We start from the raw sequence: 24,155 nt of genomic DNA, 5'->3' as shown, positions 1-24,155 counted from the left end.
AGAGAGAGAGGGGGAAAAGAGAGAGACCCAGAGAAGAGGTCCAAGGTGGAAAAGAAGAGAAGATGGGAAAAGAAGCCCCAAGATGGGAAAGAAGACAGAAGAGCCCTGGAGGACCAGAGCCTCCACTTTTATCATTCACTTGGGCCACCCCCGACTCATCAGAGCCTTTGTTGTCTGAGGTGGATGGGTGTGGCCCAGGTGGATATCATAACTTTATGCTACAGTTTAATTCTTAATCTACAACTATGCACAGATACATTCAATTGTACCAAAACCATAATCAGACTGTTGCCCACATTACAAGTATTAATTCAAGACCAAACATGAATGTATTATTCACAACACATATTTACAGAGCAATACTGTATGATAATGAGGTTGGCCTATCTCACCACAAGACATCAAGTAGGCCCAGGACTGAGTTATCTCTCAGTAGAGGGGCCAGAACAAGGAGCAAATGGTCACTTTATGCATGAGCGGGTGTTGGGGATCTTTGGCCATGGCCACTGGCCAGCTAAGACAATACAGATCAAACACAGGCATCCACACATGTAAATTGAATGCAAAAGCCATAGAATAGAATTTGGGCAAAAGACGGGCCTTACACACTGTTGTGCATTTTAAATCAGAAATAAGAATATGAGGAGGTTGCTATTAACTTTAAAGATTGCATCTACAATCGAAACTATCTACATGCAAATTGAATGGCCTTATGTCCGGTCTATGGATGTCTGCTTTAGTTGACAGCACGGTCACTAGATTTTAATCGGTAAAGTTGAGGAGCTGGTATCTGTTAATGTTAGTGCAAATAGGCGGATTCATGTCCCTTGTAGTTTGTAATTGCGAGGTACATGGCAGGCGCCCCACAGAACGGTTTCATTTTGAGAGGTAGATATCCATGCTCTGGCACCCCCTCTGCGACGCGTTCGTCCACCAGTTTCATGAGCTTTTATGACAAAACCGTGACTGTGGTAGTTAGTAAACTGCATCCTAATAGAAAACTGTTTCCTGGTATCAAATGACAAATGATATAGGCCTATAACACAACATAAATTGTGCTGGCGACCCATATAAAGTCTCCTACGACCCACCCGTGGGTCGCGACCCAGACTTTGGGAAACACTGCCTTACACCGCAGCCTTTGCATGGGTTGTTCTCCCCTCCCAAGAAGAGTTAATTGGTTGGGTCCATATAGCCCGTTTTTTCTAAAAAAAATTCTCAGTTACCAGCCGGGCCGGCCCTAAGCGTCAGGGAGGATGGGTGGTAGAAAGAGGCCATGAGGGACTGAAAAGACCAGGTAAAAAATACGAAAAGCATTGTAGGACAATGCTGCCAAATATGCCAAGCTTCCAGCTTTTGTTTTGAAGAAGAAGACATTAGTGGCAACTGTTAAAGAGAAATAGCCTTATATTATAGCGGCATAATTATTGGGCTAATAGGCATATGGACGTTGTAGCGTTGTCAACATATTAAATTAATTTAATAATTAGCCTTTTTATATCATCCAATATGGCGATTCATAGACGTTGCAAATGTTATGCAAATATTGATAACAAAACTCCAGTGTGTGCAGTAGCCTATACAAAAACAAAAGTAGCCTCTGAGCAGCATATCAGCCAGTCCCCCGCTGAAAATGATGAGCCCGAAATTAGCTATGACTACAGGGACAAGTAGAAAGCTTAATAGAGTTAACCATATTAATTAAAGTTATTTTATGTAAGAACAGTAGGCTATGACAGCAATAGGCTACATGATCAACCTATATGCCTTGTTTGCTCAGAAGTGGGTGTAGTAAAGGAGAAAATCACCAAACAACATGATAGCTGACCCATGCAGAAAAAAACATGTAAACAATACAGTAGTTCAATATGCCTCTTAGTGGAACTGTGGGATACATTTCAAATGCTTTCTTCCTTCCTTCCTGTTTTTTTTTAACTTATCAACCTATCCTTGTGGAATAGTGGAATATTGGTAGACTATAATAAAAACTACATGATAGTAAGAGCTGAAATGTTGCCTTATTTATCCAATTTCCACCACCGCTAAAAAAGTGGGCCGGTCTTGGGCCTGAAACTCCCGGGCTGAAAAATGGCCCCTCTCCGGCCCTGTTTTTACTATATTTGTAAAGGCATCCAAAGAGACGGATTTAAACTGAGAGAAAACACAGTCGGGATGCAGAGCTAATCCATCAATATCTGTAGTGTCTGAGACATCTGTAATAGTGTCAATTTTCTCTCTAATCAAATCAATTTTTGACATAAAAAAGGCCATGAACTCGTCAGCAGTGAATTCTGTGCTGGAGACAGCGGCATGTGATCTTGTGAGTTTGCTGACAGTATCAAACAGAAACCTAGAGTTGTTTTTGTTAATCAGGTTTGAGAAATATGTTGCTCTTGTAGCAAAAAGGGAGTCTTTATACTTTTTAAAACTAGCTGCCCAGGCCGACCGGTCAGTTTCAAGTCTTGACACTCGCCATTTGCGCTCCAACTTTCTGCAGGTCCTTTTCAGCGCACGAGTGTTTGTTGTAAACCATGGCACTGATTTTGTGCGAGTGCGCTTTCGTGACGTCAGGGGAGCAGCGCAATTGATCGCCTGGATCAGTGCAGTGTTTAGATTGTCTGTTAACTCATCAAGAGATGATATCTTTGAACAACAGGATATAATGTCAGGCAGCCGCTCGGCTAATAAACGCTTGGCGTTATTGTCAATGCGGCGAGAGTTATGGATATCGGGCCGGTGATCCTTCCATGGCATGTGAACAGGGACAGTAAAGGAGACACATGCATGATCCGATACAGGGACAGGTTCTACTGATAGAGCGTTTACATCAGACCCTTTTGTAAGGACAAGGTCAAGTGTGTTACCGTGGGTGTGTGTGGGGTCTTTCACATGTTGGGTGAAATCGAGACATGTTATTAAATCGAGAAAGTCCATGGCTTTACGGTCTGAGGGATTATTAACATGGAAGTTAAAATCTCCTAGTAGCAGGACTTTGTCATATTTGACACTGTCATGGAGACCAACTCTGAAAACTCTGAGAGAAAGTCAGGGTTATGTTTGGGTGGTCTATATATAGATAGAACAAGAATGTGGTTTGTTCTAATGACCACAGCTAAATATTCAAATGACCTAAAGTCTCCAAACGAACATTCAGTGTGATTAAAAATGTTAGAGTAAAATCAAAGCCACACCACCACCCCTTTTCCCTTCCCTGACAGAAAATGAAAAATTATAGTCTGGTGGAGTCGCCTCCGCAAGAGTCGCTGCAGCACCAGTAGTTGAGGAGAGCCAGCTCTCAGTTAAAATCAAGAAGTCAAATTTGTGCTGGGAAATTAATTCATTGACAGGGTTTTCTTTGAGAGCGACCTTATATTTAGTAGAGCAACCTTTATGTTTTCTAAAGGTGTGGGGTGGCCGTGAGAGGGGCGATTTGCTCCACCTGCAGAACGTGAAGTCTCAGGATCGGAAGGGCGTTGTGGCACTGGTAGAAGGGACGAAAGATTCACCTCACGCAACGTGTGCTTACGGGACTTTCTGCAACGAATCACCACAGGGATAGAGAGCTTAGGGGGTGAGGGTTGGGGATATAAGCAGCAGATGGGATTCGCTAATGGGGCACAGTAATGATCAGCTAGTCAGTCATATTTGAGAGGGAGGCTGAAGGCAATGAACTGTATGAGATTTGAAGTCAGCTGCTTTGTCCCCATCCTGTTAGGGTGGAGGCCTTTGGATCTATACAGGTTAAACTTTGACCAGAAGGGGTCGAAGTTGTTTATATAGCCCTGTCCTGTTGCAGTGCAAAAATTTTGGAGCCAGTGATGCAGGCTAAAGAGGCGGCTAAAACGTTCGCTGCCATGTTTCACTGTTGGGATTGGTCCAGACAGAACGCATGTTCTGCCAAGATTTTCAACAGTAGAGGTCAGCCATTCAAACTCCTCGTGCAATTTTGTTGATTGTCTTGCCATGACGTCACACGTGCCCGCGTGGATAATCACTGTATGGACAGAGGCAGTGACGGACTGGGATTAAAAAACGGCCCTGGCATTTTCACCAACCAGCGGCCCACACGGGGACGCGCATGCACGTACCGGCAACACACAGATATAACTTCACATGCACGGACATAACACGTTTGTAGCCCCATTGGTCATGAACTCTTAACTCTGTAGAACTTTAATATGCATAAAGACTGAACCAAGAACATGGATATATCAATGCACAACTCCAAAAAAATGAATGCAATATGAAATATGAAAATGAAAAAAGAATAGACCTCTCCAGAATAAGTCCCGCCTCCGTAACTTCCGTATCCATCCAACTTCCTGGCGTCGATTGTCTATGGGAAATAACATGGCGTTTCGAAATATCATACCGGTAAAACATCTGTAGATAGCGAAGTAGAAAAAGCTGGTGGGCAGATTGGCCTACACACTTCTGCCATCTAGTTTCCACTGGATTTTTTGATTGTCTGTGCCGTTTAAGTAGTATACTATAGACTATACTACTTAAACGGCACCGAAAATCAAAAAATCCAGTGGAAACTAGATGGCAGAAGTGTGTAGGCCAATCTGCCCAGCAGCTTTTTCTACTTTGTCACCTACAGAGTTTGACAGGTACGATCTTTCAAAACGCCATGTTATTTCCCATAGACAATCGACGCCAGGAAGTTGGATGGATACGGAAGTTAGGAGGCGGGACTTATTCTGGAGAGGTCTATAGAGCATCACAGTCCCGCCCACAGGAGTTTCCGGAAGTAAGAATTCAATGCAATTTCTCCATTGACAATTCGGGTATAAGCCATAAAAACTTAGACTCAAAACCAGCTACGGCTGTACTAAGCGATTGTGTATGCTCATATAGACGCCAAAAGTTCACAGGGCACTAACCTTGTTTTGAGATAAATGTCTTTTATTCGCGATGTCTTGGATAAGTACTTCATTACCAACAATCCTGAACAATCCCACAATCCCAAAGTGATGCCTCATATTGGTGGAAAGGCCGTTAAGGTCATAGTTTGAAACTTTATCAGCGAAAATTATTGACAAAGATGGCGGAGTCTTTTACTGCCTATGGCGAAATTCTTAATGTGAATAAAAACTTTCTAGACGAACATTGGTACTTGTATCAACAAGGATTGTGGTTTATATATCACACGAACTTAGTCAGGGCCAATACACCATCAAATAGAACACTGGAAATGCTAGTTTGAACACTTAACTTTTCAGGTAGCCGATAGGCTAGCTAATCATTAGCCTTTCAGACATTAGAATGTCATTATAATGCTGCTAACATTAGCCTACATGCTGCAACACAGGTATGAAATATATTATGTTTTAGTGACCTTGTTGTTTATATTTATATGAATTGTTGTTTATATGAAACATCAACTTAGTCGAGGCATAAAAAGTCCTGTATATCCCCATTAAGTACTTAAACCTTTGAACTAGCTAGCTAGCTGATAGCACAGGCTGGATGCTACCACCGGCTAGACACTGCAGTAAAATGGTTAGCAAACCGTCCATGCCCCCGTGAATATTTCACTGTTTCAAGGACGAAATCAAGAGTGTCCAAAGGGGTGAAAACCACTTTAAATCGGGTCACATTATTGACTGTTGTGTGTCAAGGGCCAGCATGAGGGACAAGACCTATCAAACCTACGAAGTTGTGTGGTGAGTTTTGCAGGGAGGTTGGTAATGCTAGTTAACATTAGCTAGGCTACTGTAGCCTTCATACTGTACGAGCCATATCATCAATCATTAACCTAGAAATACTTCTTCGTACATTTAATGAACATTTTGTGTAATAATTCACAGCAAGTTTATAAACTGAATATGGTGGTCCAAGAGCAGACCATGCACCGGTCCATGCATCAGGATGGCAGTCAGATATGAAGCACTGCACAATGTTGCTAACGTTAACGTTAACCGGTTTCACACACACGATATAAAATACACGATGGTAAATATAACATTCAATACCAAAACACTTATTTACACGATTACTCCTGAAATAACTGCTATTAACTATATAAAAATCATTGTTTGGAGGAAAGGGTTCGCGTGCTGTCGTCGTGGTTGGAAATGGTTGGAAATGATTTCGCGCTGGTTCGTGCTGCTTATATATTTTTCAGTGAGGCGCGGTGGTTTATGGGATGAGTAGTTCCTTCGCTCGGAAATACAAATATGTACACAGTCTTGTACCTTTGACTTTTTTTGGACTTTCTCTTCGTTTTTTCACTCGAAATGATATGTTGTATGCTTATGAGTTACGCCGTAGCTGATTAGCCTAAGACATGCTCTAAAACTCTTTAGATACGGATTTTTCCAAAACGTCAATGGGAGAAATGAATGGGAAATTTACTTCCGGAAACTAAGCTCTCTCGGAGGAGGGGCGGGACTGTGATGCTCTATAGCCTAGAATACATGGATTTCTATGCAACGTCACGGAAACATGCGTGCGTAAGAGGCAGAAAGCACCATAGAACAGCATAGAGCACTGCTCTCCATGAAAAGAATAAAATACGTTTTTGTGCTGAAAATTGAACCAATTCGAAATCACGATGGTTAGAGAATGTTCAATATGTTCAATATCCCTAAAGGAATGCATGTCTCCAAAAATGACAAAATACGATGTTAATGCAAATGAATGGCAAACTCTGAAATATAGCCTGAAATGAGATGTTATTATCATTGACACAACAGGGTATACAAAAAATTCCGATTGTAGCTTACAGCAGCCGACTATTTAGGTCAAGTTTATAACGTTGTGGACAGCCACCAAGCGTCTGCCCCACGGCTGCCCGCGAATGTAATTTTGTTGGTAAACGGGAAACCCATGTATAGATCACCAGAGCAGCCGCTCCACAAACGTGTCTTAATTAACGTCATGCAGTTAACAAGGTGCGAAGGAGCTTTTAAAACTCTTCTCCCCAACCCTGTCTATCACGTCATCAGCATCCAAGTTCATTAGGACCTCTTTCTCTGTTGCCATCAGCATAAAGGCCTCCAAATTATCCTGTGACAATCATGTCCTTAGGCGATTCTTGATTAATTTAAGAGTGGAAAAACTCTGTTTGCATGCCACTTGAGTAGCCTACATGACAGTGTTAGTAGGAATTCATATGCTAACCATATATAGTTGTAGGCACAGGAAAAGAGGTTTAACCGCTGGAGAAGGAAATAGCAACAGATTGCACAATTCTTGCAGGCAGCACATTTCTTGCTCACCAGGTTTATTTCTGTATCTTCCTATATCTCCGCGGCATCATCAAAGTCCGACGCTTTGCCTGTAGGCTATTAGGGGTTTGCACAGCGTGTCATCAGATCTGGACATCGCCATATTGGAGATACTCGCCTCATTAGAAAGCATTAGGCACTAAAGTAAATCCCTAACATCGTCAAGGAAAATGGTTAATTATTGCCGTGTTTTAGGTTGTACCAATAGATCAGACTGAGAAAAACATCTGGTGTAGGTATCGACTTCCAAAAGTTATTAAAAAACCAGGGAGAAGGGACAATAATGCCAGAAGTTATCAGAGGAAGGGGGCGCTTGTGGTTGAACTTGGTACTTCGTTTCCCTCACCCAACTCATATGGATCTGCGCTGCCAATAATCCGTAATTTCTCGAAATATCGCGCCTTTTCTTGTGGTCCAAGTCCTGCCCTATATGCCTTTGCATCTTAGACACATTTTGATGAGCTTTTCTGTTGTTTAGACACGGCTACAATCACGTAAGATATCCAAAGTGCATAATACTCCATTGTACTTCATTCACTGAGTATCGCCAATATGGCCGCGCGTGCTGGGTTACCATAGTTACCGGCCAGAACGTGACGTCGATGCAAACCCCTAATACTCGTTTAGAGGAGACTTTTTCAGGCTGTCCCAGTGCGTGGCGAGATGTGTCAATTCCGACTGTAGATTTTCAACCGTAGCACCTTCACTGAATTTAAGCAGACATTCTCTTATGTTTCGAAGTGCATTTGGGGGCAGTTTATTCGCTTTTATAAGGGGAAAATTCCGAGGATCAAGGCATGCTAGATCGGCATACAATTCCCCGTGCCGAAGGAAGTAGAGGCATTTGGTTTTGAAATTCCCAGAAGTCATTGCTTCATGTAGCCTAACTTTTGTAAACCAATAATAAAATAAAAGATACAGGCATATTTATTGTATTCCAATTTCAAACAATGCACTTTTTAATCATTTGATTGAATAAAGTTACAAAAGAATGTAGACTGATGTAAATATTGAGGGTCACCATGACTGTAGAGACTCATATCTGGTATAAATAGGCCTACTGATCAGTTTCCCAAAGGAGGAAAAGGGAGTTAGAGATAAATGGTTAATTCGAAGCCATTTAACACTATTGATGCTTGATAGTGGGCCGAGAGATAATGTGAAACCGGGCCACGCAAACCCGACAAGCATGCCATTGGCCGGCCCAAACGGCCCACGAGAGGCCGCGGCCCTTCTGGCATCTGCCCAAATGCCAGACCGTCCAGTCTGTCACTGGACAGAGGGGTGGCGTTCGATAAGCAGTGGAATGAGCTCGATAAAGTTTTGCACCTTGCCGCCGTAAGGCTGTAACTAATCCCACCAGGAATGGAAACAAATTTGTTGACAGTCACCAATACATAACAAAGCACATGTATGAAAACATGTATGTTTAGCCAAGTAAATGTTTGTTTGTGTGATAACATGCATGTGTATGTGGGATGTGTAATGCTGTAAACATAGCAAGGGATTGTATTACCATAAACAAAGCATTATTTCAAATGATAAACAAAATAATATATGCTTTGTGTGTGTCTGCGTTTGCATAATGTGCTTTGACATTTTATATGTATATTTTTACAGGTATAACAAACCCCAAACAGCCCAAAGATGGAGCCAAAAACTTCACATTTGATTATTCCTACTGGTCACACACTTCTGTAAGTTCTGAACTGAGCACTAAATTCTATTGCCACTAGTCATATGCCACAGTAAGTCTCCTGAGGGGTATTTCACAAAGGCAGAATTAAGACATCCAACATAAGTGATAAAGCGAGGTTTGACATAGCGTTGTCTGGTCATCCTAGCTAAACTCGTTTCACTAACGCCAATCCAAGGTGAGTAGGAGCAACTATGTCAAGCCAGGTGTAAGTAATTCAGGATGTGTGCGCAATCAATAAAATAAGCAAACAAAGAGTACCTAGGCCTATGTTAATAATTATAAGGCTATCACAATTAAAATAATAACTATATGGTAGTAGGCAGACAATCTGTTTTGTTTTGCGAGCAAATACATTTAGCAAATAGTTTATAAATGGAATAAAGCTCCTTAAAAATGAGCACGGAGGTCTGATGTGAATGACAGCTAGCTGAACCAATAAGACGACATAATTACCATTAGAATTAACTTAGCTTGGCTGTTAGCCTGGTCGGGACCAGGCTAGGTGCAGAGAATAAATCCCCATGGTAACTTATGTGCCATCTCTTTTGTGAAACCAAGTCAAGGCTAAATTCATCCAGGATAACCTAAAAATCCCAGCTTAATCCCTTATCTAGGTTTTGTGAAATACCCCTCTGACCTAAAACACTTGGCAGAGCCATGCTGATGTTGCTAGCAAGCTTGAGCAAGTGCTGCAGTTTGTTGGTCATGTGCCTCTGAAAGGTTTTTTCCCACGGATCATATCCTAAAGACCCTGCCCTTCTGCTCAAATAGAGCATTCTGATTTTAGATTTTTCATCCAGTCATCCAATAGTTTTTCCTCTAAGTTTCACTTAGAAAGGTTATATTTCTCTGCAATGCTTTATGGTGGTAAGAGTGGGGCCTTGCTGTTTTAAATGTTTACAGAAATTGATTGTTCCCTTAGTAATGGTAAGAGTAATTTATCTGCATTTCTCTGTGCATTTCTACAACCCCAAATCAGAAAAAGTTGGGACGTTGTATAAAATGTAAATAAAAACAGAATGTGATAATATACAAGTCTTGTAAACCCATATTTAGCAACAAAAAGGACATAGACAACATCAAATGTTGAACAATTTGACTATTTCATTGGGAATATATGATAATTCTGAATTTCATGCCAGCAACATGTTTAAAAAAAAGTTGGGACAGGGAATGTTTACCACTGTGCTGCTTCACCTCTTCATTTAACACAATTCTGTTAATGTTTACTGTAGGAACCGAGAAGAATTTGACTTTTGCTAGAGTTTTGAGAATTAAATCTTTTTCCATTCCTGCCCGATATAGGATTTAAGTTGTTCAACAGTATGAGGTATTCTTAATCATGTTTTTCATTTCATGATGCACCTAATTTGACAGGTCTGGACGGCAGACCGGCCATTTTAGCATCTAGACTCTTACTTTATGGAGAAATATTGTTTAAATATGTGCAGAATTCCATGGCATTGTTTCCTTAAATATTCAAGGTCTTCCCTGAAATTGCCTGGATGGCAGTATATGTTGCTCAAAACCTGTATACATCATTCAGAATTGATTGTGCCTTGCCAGATGTGCAAGATGCCCATGCTGTAGGTACAAATGCACCTCCACACCATCATAGATGTTGGGTTTCGAACTGGGCACTAAAACAAGTTGGATACTTGAATAGGCCCTGTCCTCTTTAGCCAAAATGAGTCCATGATTTCCAAAAAGAATTGCAAGTTTTGATTTGTCTAACCACCGGATCTTTTTCCACGTTACCTCAGTCCATTTTAAACAAGCTCAGGCCCAGATAAGACGGTGGTATTTCTGTATCATGTCTAAATACAATTTTGGCTGTTGCATGGTAAAGTTTACACCAGCATTTCTGAATTGAGTATCAAACTGTGCTCATAGACAATGGTTATCAGAAGTTTTCCTGAGCCCATACAATGGTTTTCTTTACAGAAACAGGTCTGATTTTAATGCAGTGCCATCTGAGGTCCAAAATACCATTGCCATCCAATATTGTTTTTCAGCTCTATCCCTAGTATGCAAGATTTCTCTGGATTCTCTGAATATTTTAATGATATTATGTACTAGATGATGAACTCTCCAAATACTTCGCAATATCATGTAAAGAAGAATTACAATGACATTGTTTACACAGAGTGATGAATACCCCTACATCTTAACTTCTAAGAGATTCTGCTGGGAAGCTCTTTTTCATACCCAATCATGTTGCCAGTAATTAGTTATGAAACATTCCTCCTTTTGTTTTCTTTATCATTACATAACTTCCAGCATTTTGTAACCCCCTTCCCAACTTTTTTTTAAACGTGTTGCTGGTGTACCTACATAACTTCCAGCATTTTGTAACCCTTTCCCAACTTTTTTTTAAACGTGTTGCTGGTATCAATTTCAAAATTAACATATATTTTCCATGAAATAGTCGAATTTGTTATTTTCAACATTTGATATGTTGTTTGTGTCCTTTTTGCAACTAAATATGAGTTTACGAGGTACGCAGATTATTACATTCTGTATTTAATTGCATTTTACACAACGTCCCAATTTTTTCTGATTTGGGGTTTTATAGTATTACAGAGCTCTGTGGAGCCTTTCAGCCGTCCCAAGACATTTTAGTAATGCTTGCTCCCATATTCCTGCAGCATATGGCAAATTTGGTAAATCAGAGTTGAGTTCTCTCTGTCTGTCTCTTCAGGCAGAGGACCCAGCCTTTGTGTCCCAGCAGCAGGTGTACAGGGACATTGGGGAGGAGATGCTGCTGCATGCTTTTGAGGGTTATAATGTCTGCATCTTCGCCTATGGACAGACCGGCGCTGGCAAGTCTTATACTATGATGGGCAAACAGGAACCCGGCCAGCAGGGTATCATTCCACAGGTGACTAGAATTGTAATTGTATGTTCATGACATTTACAATATACTAGTGCAGTGCCCGTTCAAACATGCCATTCCTGTAGAAAACCCATAGCCCAATTACACGCCCGCAGGTATGCCTTCTTTAAAAATGGGATGATAGGGAAAACATCATTACAGCTAAGCATTATATAATGAATACTGAATATTATATTATATATTAACCTATAATTATTAATGTGCAGTAAGCAGAATTTAGGCATGGCTGCATGTGACATTTCTACAGATCAGAATGACATAAGCCTAGCAGCTGTTTTGAATTAAGGATATATTATTGTTAAGCTTATTGAATAACTTCCTGATACTAAAGACAAACCATTTTGTGGTTGACGCATCATTGTTCGAAATTTGCAACAATGTGACTCTCGGCTAGCCTAGGCCTAAGTGACATCACGCTCTGTCTGCCACTCGTGTCCGTAGCTGATCAAAATGACATCAGCCTAAGGCTTTGATATAAGGCTATGTTTAGCCTATTGAATAGCTTAACAATATAGAAGACACACCATTTTGTAGAAAGGTGCATCATCATACTGTATGAGATTTGCAAAGATGTGACTGAAAAACAGTCTGTGGTAGCATAAGTGACGTCGCTCTGTCTGCCACTCGTTGTCTAGCTGTGTGGCACGTCTTCTGAAACGTTGTTAAATTTGGGACCGTTAGCCTATTGCTCGTTTCAATTTGGGACATTGCAGTCGGAATTGTCTTTTGTTTATTCAGAGTCTCGAGTCCAAAGTAGCCTGGGCTATTCAAAGCGTCAGTTTATTGCACATACTTTTTATTATGTAATTTTTAATTTGAATAGCCACTACATACCCGTGTTTGTTGGCGTGTTCAAAATCCGTGGAATCATTGTATGCTAGCAAACTGCATACAGGGAGTCTTTATTGTTGAGGTCAGACATAATAATCATCCAAACATCTTGCCTCTTAACCCCTGATTCAGTGCTGCCAAAACTCCGCTTACCCTCTCTGCCTCTGGTCCTGCGCTGTGCTGTGTGAGAGGGGGAGTGGCTACGGTAGAGCGGAGAAAGCCAACGTGTGCTTCTTTTACCGATATTTTTAACAATATCTTTTGCTTTTCTTATCCAAACAACGTCAAACTTGGCACTGCACTTACTCGTGCCAGTAGAAAGACACCTGCCAAGTTTGAAATCAAGCGGACTAACGGTTCGAGAGATATGCGGCACACACACTCACTTACACACAGATAGACGTTCCTGCAATTTATAGATAGATTTACTATGAATTGTTATGGTCTATATAAAAGCTATATTGTGTGCCTCACCTAACTCTCCCCTTTCCCTGCTTTTCAGCTGTGCGAGGACTTGTTCAAACGCACACTGGAAAATAAAGACCCAGAACTTTCCTATTCAGTAGAGGTATGTATGTGTGTATGCCTTTCTGTGTATAGGGTGTATATAGGGTAAGGTGTGATTGTGTCATTGCTCCTGGTTTATGCACCTGTTTATTATCACATGTAACTCCTCTCCTAGTTACTCTCCATTGACTCCCTATAGTAGCCAGAATTAAATTTAAATCTCTAACTTTGGCCTATAGGACACTGACTGGATCTGCTCCCTGTTATTTTAATTCAATGATCAAGATGTACATCCACAACCACCCACTGCGGTCTTCTGATGAGCGTCTGTTGTGTCAATCAGTCATAAACGCTAGGTCAAATTCAAGACTCTTTTCCTCAGTGGTTCCATGTTGGTGGAATGAGTTTCCCAGTGCTCAAGTTAATTCTGCAAACCAACACCACAAATGGAATTCAATTCTGTGGGAAACACTGATATTTGTTCAACATGCACTTAGTTCATTAAGCGCTTCTTGGGCCCTATCGTGCACTCAAGCGCAATTAACTTTGTATACTGGTGCTTTTGTCTTTCCTATTTTGCATTCAGCACATCATGGGATTTTCCCTCCACAGGCACACGTCGGTAAATTAGGGAATGCAATTGCGGGGGTTCAGCGAAAAGAGGAAGCGTGTTCCGGCGCAAGCATTCCCTGTTGATATTTTGCCTTTTCAGAAAACAATTCCACCACAGACCAGGAAAATCCTGGTCTAAAGTCAGTAGTGCAAATTCAGATGCTATTTTAAGGGTGCATGGATGGCCACGGCGCCTGCAGGAATGAATGCTATGCACACCGATAATATTGCCTCGATAATATTTGTCTGTTTTCCGGTTTTGTTTGTGCATTGGTCACCTAAAAAGTAGCCTATATAGTACATCTACATGCAATATCTTTGATACTTGCGTTTCAGCTCGTTAAGATACCAACATAGCAACCAACATGATTTACCTAGCAACCAGCATAGCAACCACCATAACTATCCTAGCAATAGCCTAGCACCCACCTCAAGTACCCTAGCAACAGCCTAGCAACTATGGCAAATACCCTAGCAACAGCCTAGCAACCACTTCCACAGTTACAACATAGCAACCAATATAGTAACCAATGAGATTAACCTAGCAACCAGCATAGCAACCACAACAACTATCCTAGAAACAGCCTAGCAACCACCTCAAGTACCCTAGCAACAACCAATCAACCACTTCCACATTGACAACCTAGCAACCAACATAGCAACCAACATGATTACCCTAGCAAACAGCCTAGCAACCACTTAAATTACTATAGCAACCACCACAACTACCCTAGCAACACCCTAGCAACCATCTTAATTACCCTAGCAACAACATAGCAACCACAAGTATAATGTCAACCTAGCAACCACCATAGCAACTAATATGATTACCCAAGCAACCATCATAGCAACCACTTTATTTTGCATAGCAACCACCATATGTTCCCTAGCAACAACATAGCAACCATCTGAATTACCCTAGCAACAACCAGCCTAGCAACCACCTCAAGTACCCTAGCAACAACCTAGTAACCTAGCTAAGTAACATGTTAGCATAGCTAACATTGTTAGCATAGTTAACATTTTGAACATAACTGCTAGCAAACATTAGCTGAGTTAGCTAAGTAACATGGTTAGCAAAGTTAATATTGTTAGCATAGTTAACATTTTTAATATAACTACTAGAAAACATTAGCTAAGTTAACAAAGTAATTCTGGATTCCTTGGAATTGCGTTTCTAGTTTGACATTGTTGTTTATTATTGATATTCTCCTTAATGTAGTTTTACCAGGCTATTGTTATTGTTATTACAGTGCACTGTTCTGTTATCCGAGGTCTTCTTATTGGGGGCCAAGCAGCGAAGCTGCAAGACCCCATTGAGTTAGTAGCTTTTCCTATTATTATTCTGCCATTGGAGTCATATACCCATAGAACGCCTGGCTAAAAAGTGCAGATTTTTTGGCAGAAAGTTTTGGGACACTTCACTGACCACTCACACTTATTTACGGACCTCTAAACCCAGCCATCTAGCGCCACCAACAGGTCAAAATCTGGCCGAAAATTTAACCGCTGGGTCTAAAGTTATGAAATTTGGCACACTGATTCAACACTGTCCCATCATCACTCTCACTAATTTCCAGAACTCTATGCCCAACCCTCTAGCGTAGGGTTTCTCAACGGGGGCGGTACCGCCCCCTGGGGGGCGTTCGTACAACCTAGGGGGGCGCTGGGAACGTGAGAGTTTTTTTTTTTTTTTTTTTACATTTTAAACTTTCATGGTTTTCACATATTTTTGGTGCAAAAATAGGCTACCTGAAATAAATAGGCTATTTTCATTCATGGGTTTCTAACCCCTCTACCGTCCCAGCTACATTTTACTGTTTATCTATGCTCAGTGGTCATACAGTGCAGTTCGGGCCTGCACACGCCCGGAGTCACGTCCCCCAGCCCCACTCGCTGTTGTTCTGCAGCTGCTCTGAGCGTAGTCTCCACGAAAAGACCGTTGCTAATCAAATACGAAATATGTATAGGCCTAAACAGGCCTCACGTGCGGATACTGTTTTGTGATTGGTTGGATTGTTGCGATGTGCATATGTTGTTCACGTGATGTGCACTTGATTTTTGTCCATGATAATATGACACGTCTTGTTGCCTTGATTTAATGTTCCTATTGATTTAAAAAAAAAAAAATCATTACAACCAATGCTGATGTGGTGGTGTTTTTTTTTTTTACCCAACCAGTCTCCTATTGCTTCTAACAGTGGGCTAAATCTGCTTAATAATAAAATAGGCTCATAGGGACATTTGCATTTTCATGCACTGTATTTCCTTCAGGAAATGCTTTTCTAGTTCTTCTTCTAACGCATTTAATGCAGCTTCAACCGTTTAACGTAGAAACTTCATTCAAACTATGTTACGTAGGTCTTACTTAGGACACCCGGGCTATGTATTTTTCAACTTTGTAACTTTTATACTTTTTAAACTATTAATTAAAAACTGTTCAACATTTCCCCATAGACTTAACATGGGCTGATGACATCACAATAGAGCCGTTAAGCAATTAGAATCCAATGGCAGGTGTTCGGGCCACCTGTCCCGACTGCCATTCTCAGGCTTTAAGCATACAAACTGGCCCTATTAAGACTACACACCCTATTCAACTGCTTACTCTGCCAAAAACTGTTTCAAAATAAAAGTCCTCACTACAATATTTCACTGTAAAACAATTTAACCCTTGAAACTACTGAACTTTTTAACTGTTCAGCCATTGTAACTGTTACTTGTCATCAACTATGACTCCTACCTACTGTAGCTAGTTAGCATGGTTAGCATAGGTAGCATGTTAGCATTGCTAACATTGTTAGCATTGTTAACATTTTTAGCAAAACTACTAAAAATGATTAGCTAAGTTAGCTAAGTAACATGGTGAGCATAGTTAGCATGCTAGCATGTTAGCATGTTAGTTAGCATAGTTAGCATAACTGTTAAAAATGATTAGCGAAGTTACCTAAGTCACATGGTTAACATAATTAGCATGTTAGCATGCTAGTTAGCATAACTAATAAAAATGATTAGCTAGGTTAGCTAAGTCATATGGTTAGCATAGTTAACATTTTAACATTGTTAACATGCTAGTTAGCATAGTAACTTGGTTAGCATTGTTATCTTTGTTAACATAGTTAGCATAACTACTAGCAAACATTGGAGCCATTCCAACTGTTAGTTATCGTCAACTATCTGCCTAAATAATTTAACCATTTCAATTATCAACCTATTTAACTGTTCAGTCATTCCAACTATATTAAACCTTATCTACCAAGCAAATAATTTAACCATATGAACTCATCATATTTTTGCATTTTCATGCACTATATTTCCTTCAGGAAATGCTTTTCTAGTTAATTTTAATACCCTTCCACATAAACAATAAATGTGTCATAATTCACCATGCATGGCTTGAAATGTTTTAAATTTCACAGGTCATTAAAGACCATGTTAATGATAATATTCACATGCCCATAATGCATGTTTGGCATAGCGCCACCAACTGGTAACAGAAAGAATGACAATTACACTGATGTCACATGATCAATTCTAACATACTGCTCCTAGACGGTTTGTCAGATTCATGTGAAATTTGGCAAACATTATGCCAAGATGTCGCTGATGTTAAATTGTGAAGGGATTTTTGATATGTTATATATTTGATATGATTTTAATATCTCACCACATAAAGAGGAAATGTGTCATAAATCACAGTGCATTGAATGAATGGTCTGAAACTTCTCAGGTTAATATATATAATGATTATGATGATATCCAGACACCCAATGGGCCTGCCTGGCATAGCGCCACCACCTGGCCAAGCAGGAAATATGCCAGAAATGGACAATGCCTTAAGTGATTGATCTGAAACTTTATAAAATATTGGATATCATTATTGTGATGATATTCACATGCATAATTCACAGGCCTAGCATAGCGCCACCATCTGGCCAAGCCGGAAATGTGCCAGAAATGCTTATGCTTTGAATAAATGGTCTGAAACTTCTCAGGTTAATAGATATTATGATTATGATGATATCCAGACACCCAATGGGCCTGCCTGGCATAGCGCCACCACCTGGTCAAGCAGGAAATGTGCCAGAAATGGACAATGCCTTAAGTGATTGATCTGAAAGTTGACACAAATTTTGGATATCATTATTGTGATGATATTCACATGTCTAATTTCTTTGTCTAAAATAGCGCCACCATCTGGCCGACCAAAAAGTGTATCAGAAATGTTCTTTGCTTAAAATGAATGGTCTGAAATTTCTCAGGTTAATATATATTATGATTATGATGACACCCAATGAGCCTGCCTTGCATTGTGCCCCCACCTGGCCAAGCAAGTACATGTGGCAGAAAATAAAATACAAAAACAAATAGCACACGCATCAAATACGTACATTTCACAAATGCACCATGTCGGTGCTTTGTTGGATTCCGACATGTCACGGGTTGCGGCCCGCAGGTGCTCGGGCCCGCCATTGCCGCTTGCGGCTATATTTATTATTATTATTTTTCCCACCAAATTTCTGCGTCAGCTTCAACCTTTTAACGTAGAAACTTCGTTCAAACTTTGTAACGTAGGTCTTGGAAAGGACACTTGAGGAATGTATTTTTCACTTTTGTAAACTGTATACTTTTTGAGATATTAACAAAAAACAAGCTTATTTTCCCCCATAGACTTTGCATTGGCACTATGACATCACAATGGGCTAATTAAATTGATTTGCACCTGTATCAACTGCCAGCTGCTAAACTAGGCCCCATCAAAGAGCCAGTTAAACTGATTGCACCTGTATCAACTGCTTTCTGCAAAACTAGGCCAACTGTCTCTGTGTCTCTCCATTCTACAAGGATATAAAGGCACATTCCACCCAATTTTCTATCCATTCATCCTCTTCAAACCATTCACTCATCCACCCATTAAACTCTATCAACATCCATTAAACAATCTGCCTATCAACATCCATTCAACTTTCTGTCTATCAACATCCATTACACTATCTACATTCAACTTTTAAACGATATACTCTGTCTCAGGCTTTAAGCATACAATCTGGCTCTCTTAAGACTACAGATCCTGTTCAACTGTTTCCTCTGCCCACAACTGTTTCAAAATAAATGTCCTCACTACAATAATTCACTATTAAATAATTTAACCATTTAAACTACTCAACTATTTAACTATTCAGCCATTCCAACTGTCAGTTGTCATCCACTATGACTCCTGCCAACTGTTTACTCTGCCCACAACTGTTTCAAAATAAAAGCTTGTTTTGCATTTTCATGCATTGGTTCCTCGGAATTACATTTTCCAGTTATATTATTGATTGAATGCACATTATAGGGCAGCTGTGGCCCACTGGTTAGCACTCTGGACTTGTAACCGGAGGGTTGCCGGTTCGAGCCCCGACCAGTGGGCCGCGGCTGAAGTGCCCTTGAGCAAGGCACCTAACCCCTCACTGCTCCCCGAGCGCCGCCGTTGTAGTAGGCAGCTCACTGCGCCGGGATTAGTGTGTGCTTCACCTCACTGTGTGTTCACTGTGTGCTGTTTGTGTTTCACTAATTCACCGATTGGGTTAAATGCAGAGACCACCGGATCAAAAAAAAAAGTATATATACTTATATACATTATTGTTTATTATTGCTATTTTCCCTCATTTTCATTGTTTATTTCATTAGGCTATTGACTGAATTGACATTGTTGTTTATTCTTCTTATTATAGTCTGACAAACCTCTTAATTTGTTCCCTGTTAAATTTAAGTATTATATTGTTTTGTATTTGTATGTCGCTTTGGACAAAACCCTAACCATATGTGGCCATTCTATTGGCTAAAATCCATTATATTTGTGAATACATATATCTGTGCTCTGTGTACTGACTGATGTGTATAAGATGTATTTTAGTAAGTGTGTGTGTGTGTCTGTGTGTCAGGTATCGTATATGGAGATCTACTGTGAGCGGGTGCGTGATCTGTTAAACCCTAAGAGTAAGGGAGCCTTGCGGGTGCGTGAGCACCCCATCATGGGGCCCTATGTGGAAGACCTGTCCAAATTGGCTGTCACCTCTTACTCAGACATCCACGACCTAATGGACTGCGGGAACAAGGCCCGGTGTGTGTGTGTTGTGTGTTTGTGTCCATAAAGTACTTTTTCACATATTTAGATATGCTATAGAAATAAAATTGAATCTAATTGAATTAAATTATGATAACTTATTTGAATGTTAGTACTGTTTTTATTTTTTGTATGTGCTATGCTTTAACTTGCATACTGTACATGTTAACATTGTAGCTGCTCTTATCATTGTAAGTGTTGATTATTTATGTATGAATGCAGGTTTTTTGTGTGTGTGTGTGTGTGTGTGTGTGTGTGTGTGTGTGTGTGTGTGTGTGTGTGTGTGTGTGTGTGTGTGTGTGTGTGAATGCTACTTGTTTGTGTGTGTTGTGAATGCTGGTTGTGTTGACTGTTGTCATGTGTATGATCCAGGACGGTGGCTGCCACCAACATGAATGAGACTAGCAGTCGCTCCCACGCAGTCTTCACCATCGTTTTCACACAGCACAGACGAGATCAGCTCACCAATCTGGACACCGAGAAGGTGTGTGTGTGTGTGTGTGAGAGAGAGAGAGAGACTAATGACTGTTACTTTTATTTTACATATATTTTCATCACACCCGTACCCGTAGGGATATTTGTGTCTGTGTGTTTGTGTGATACTTGTCTACACATTTGGGGTTGTTTATTGTAACGATATGTTTGCATACGTGCATAAATTTGTGACTTTTCAGCATATTAGTGCCTACAAACATTAAGTTAGTGATGTGGTCAACATGAGTTAAGGAATTAAATATAACTTCCTCACTTAGGTGTGTTTATATCACTGTGTGTGTGTGTGTGTGTGTGTGTGTGTGTGTGTGTGTGTGTGTGTGTGTGTGTGTGTGCGTGCGTGCGTGCGTACGTGCGTGCGTGTGTGTGTGTGTGTGTGTGTTGTATGTCATGCCTTGTCTGAATATTTGTATGTATGTATGTATGTATGTATGTGGGTGGGTGTGAATATGTCTTTGTGTATCATACAGGTGTGCAACTCCATACTTCTCTTATTTTCTGTTTCTCTCCCCTATATCCCTTTCTTTATCTCTCATCTTTTCCTCCCTCCCTCTCTCCCTCTTTGATTCTTCCTTTCTCAGGTCAGTAAGGTCAGTCTGGTTGACCTTGCTGGCAGTGAGAGGGCCGACTCCTCTGGAGCCAAAGGCATGAGGCTGAAGGTCAGTTACCTCATGGGCAACACTTAGGAGCACATTGTCATTACACACACACACACACACACACACACACTCTCTCTCTCAAACTCATTTTCCTCTGTCTGTCTTCAGGAAGGAGCCAACATTAACAAGTCTTTGACAACACTAGGAAAAGTAATCTCTGCTCTGGCTGAAATGGTAAATGGTGGACACTCACACACACACACACACACACACAGACAGCAGATGACCTGGCCAGTTATCCATATTGGATTCACAATGTTTGGACATTTGACATGATGCATTGTGGTCACTGCACAGTCACAACTCGAAAAAGTGAAAATGAGTCTAGCAAGACAGAGCAAAGAGCATTTGATGTGCAGCTTATTCAACACTGAAACTCTGTAAAATCATCTAATCTTTACATTCATCTAGCAAAGGTGACTTTTTGAGGGCATATTATCTGTTTAATACTATCGGTGTTTATTTCAGCCCTATTCAAGCAAATGTATTTGTGTTAGTTGTGAGGTACTAAGCTTATAGTTTGTTGAGGTTCAACATTAGCGATAAGGCTCAACGTTATACTGATGCGGGCAGAGCCTCTCTGCATTGATTTTGTAAAAAAGTTTATCTGTTCACTTTAAGCTTATGAATACGGACAAATTGGATTAATTTATGAAACTGATATATCTATTTCCTTATGAAAAGGGAGCATAAACTAGGATAGACATTTTTAAACAATCATGATAATTACACAGACAAAACACATAACTGTTGTCAAGGTTTTACAGATGATGCTTCCAAGGATGTTTTGCTAAGTTTCTGTAAGATGGCCCTTAGATCTATTTTCCTAAAAATCATGTAAGTGGAATGGTGACAGAAATGAATGATCACTTTCTCTCCTCACAGCAAGGCAGTAAGAAACGCAAGGCCGATTACATCCCCTACCGAGACTCCGTCCTCACCTGGCTACTCAAGGAGAATCTGGGTAAGTGACAGAGCTGAAAGGAAATGGAAAAAGGACAACAGTATTTGTAGTATATTATAATCAGTGTGAAAGTGGTTAGTTTTGTGCTATAATAGTGTGTGTGTGTGTTTGTACCAGGCGGTAACTCCCGCACTGCCATGATCGCTGCACTCAGTCCAGCTGACATCAACTATGAGGAGACCCTCAGTACCCTCAGGTGTGCATTCATTTGTTCATTCGTTTGTTTGTTTGTCTGTCAATCATGGCATACAAATAAAGTTTGGCTTGATTGTGTGTGTGGATGCAAATTATTGCTGGTGAATACATGTATGTGGGTGTGAATGTGTGTCTGTGCTTGAATATGTGTGTGTAGATATGCGGACCGGGCAAAGCAAATACGCTGTAACGCGATCATCAATGAGGATCCAAACGCTCGTCTGATCAGAGAACTGAAGGACGAGGTGAAGCGCCTCAGAGAACTACTGCTTTCCCAAGGACTCAGCGAACTCATGGCTGCTCAAGGTACACACACACACACACACACACACACACACACACACACACACACACACGCACGCACACACACATCCACATACCACTCACACACTCACACGGCGACATGCTCACACAAACATAGAGACACACACACACATACTGGCAGCACATAGTAAGTCTACCAGCCTCATGAGCTATACACACACACACACACACACGTCTTTGAGTCATCAAACTCAATCCTCTCCTCTAGCTACAGAAGTGAATAATAACTGTGTGCCTGGAGTGGGTGTGGCCTCCCAGCCTGCTGCTCCCGCCTCCAATGGAGCCCCACCCCCTCAACCAGCCAATCCTGATGCTGCTCAAGAAGGTGAACCAGGGTCAGATGACAGCACTCTCGACCAAACAGAAGAGTTCCAGGAGGAGCCAATCACCAAAGAAGAAGCAGTGGAGAGATTACAGGTGTGTGTTTGTGTGTGTGTGTGTGTGTGTGTGTGTGTGTGCCTGTATGTGTGTGTCTTTGTGACAGGGTGTGATACCTGTAGTCGCTGTTTAGTCTGTGTCTCTTTAATAATAATAATACGTTTATTTTATATAGCGCCTTTCTCAAACCCAAGGTCGCTTTACATAGTAGGAAAACAGGGAAACACAATAACAAACAAAGAAAACAATACAACAAAGACAAAGGCAGGGAAACACAATAACAAACAAACAAAACAATACAACAAAGACAAGTTATCTGTATGGAGCTATGTGTTGGGTGTGGAGGAGAAGTGATCATTAAACAGAAAGGTCTTGAGATGTGCTTTGAAGAAAGGAAGAGAAGGACAGGCACAAAGAGGTTGGGGGAGGGAGTTCCAGAGTTTGGGGGCCAAGGCACTGAAGGACCTGCCACCCAGGGTGGAGAGTCTGGAGCGGGGGATAGCCAAGAGGTTTTGGTCAGAGGATCTGAGTGAGCGGGAAGGAGTGTAAGGGGTCAGGAGGTCGCAGATGTAGGGGGGAGCAAAGTTGTGGAGGGCTTTGAAGGAGAGTAGTAGTACTTTGTATTTGATCTGGGACGGAACTGGTAGCCAATGGAGTTGATGGAGTGTTACAAGTGTTACAAACTGCTTTCTGTTGGTGAGGTATGACTGAAACCAATTGAGGGCTGTGCCAGAAACAGAAGGGCAGTCTCTGTACTGTGACATGAGTGGAAGCCAGATTGAAAGGGCTCATACAGGTCGCGGTGGTTAAGAAAGGTGTGTAGTTGTGAGGCCACCACTCTTTCCAGTACCTTGGCCAGGAAGGGGAGGTTGGAGATAGGGCGGTAGTTCTTTGGATAAAAGTGTCTGCTAAACAGTGTTGGGCAATGGATATTAGTAATTAGTTACAGTTACTAGTTACTTCTTTCAAAAGTCATTGATTTACTTTACCAATTACTGTATATCAAAAGTAAATAGTTACTTTTATGTCTGCTTTTAAAATGTCAATGTGAACAATACTGAACGGTCACACACACAACAAACATAATTTGTAGACCTACCTATTGTAGTCTCAACCCTTCAAATCAAACAGTAGCCATGTACATGAGTTCTCAAACTTTTACAATCCCAAAACATTCTAGTAGGCTACTACCACTAGGCCTACTACTATGCACTGACTCCTCTTCAGTTTCCCCACAATTCTGCAATATAACTA

The 24,155-nt window shown here is 40.9% G+C and overlaps 1 protein-coding gene across 1 annotated transcript in view; it reads left to right on the top strand.

The window, feature by feature from the left end:
• The window catches only part of LOC143101367 (kinesin-like protein KIF1C), an 82,871-nt gene that overhangs the window by 41,184 nt on the left and 17,532 nt on the right, over positions 1–24,155 (top strand). Inside the window, exons 3-13 of the mRNA XM_076264662.1 lie at positions 8,856–8,932; positions 11,636–11,815; positions 13,164–13,229; positions 19,708–19,886; positions 20,262–20,373; positions 20,963–21,040; positions 21,149–21,214; positions 21,926–22,004; positions 22,122–22,200; positions 22,357–22,505; positions 22,732–22,940. Of these exons, the coding sequence (XP_076120777.1) occupies positions 8,856–8,932; positions 11,636–11,815; positions 13,164–13,229; positions 19,708–19,886; positions 20,262–20,373; positions 20,963–21,040; positions 21,149–21,214; positions 21,926–22,004; positions 22,122–22,200; positions 22,357–22,505; positions 22,732–22,940 (1,274 nt within the window). The remainder of the gene's footprint in view (positions 1–8,855; positions 8,933–11,635; positions 11,816–13,163; positions 13,230–19,707; positions 19,887–20,261; positions 20,374–20,962; positions 21,041–21,148; positions 21,215–21,925; positions 22,005–22,121; positions 22,201–22,356; positions 22,506–22,731; positions 22,941–24,155) is intronic.

The sequence above is a fragment of the Alosa pseudoharengus genome, unplaced genomic scaffold (assembly GCF_046254945.1).
Source record: "Alosa pseudoharengus isolate Yale_2024_CS ecotype anadromous, Long Island Sound unplaced genomic scaffold, YU_APseudo_1.1 YU_APseudo_1.1_scf_33, whole genome shotgun sequence".
NCBI lineage: Eukaryota > Metazoa > Chordata > Actinopteri > Clupeiformes > Clupeidae > Alosa > Alosa pseudoharengus.
This window is presented reverse-complemented; position numbering and strand designations above follow the sequence as displayed.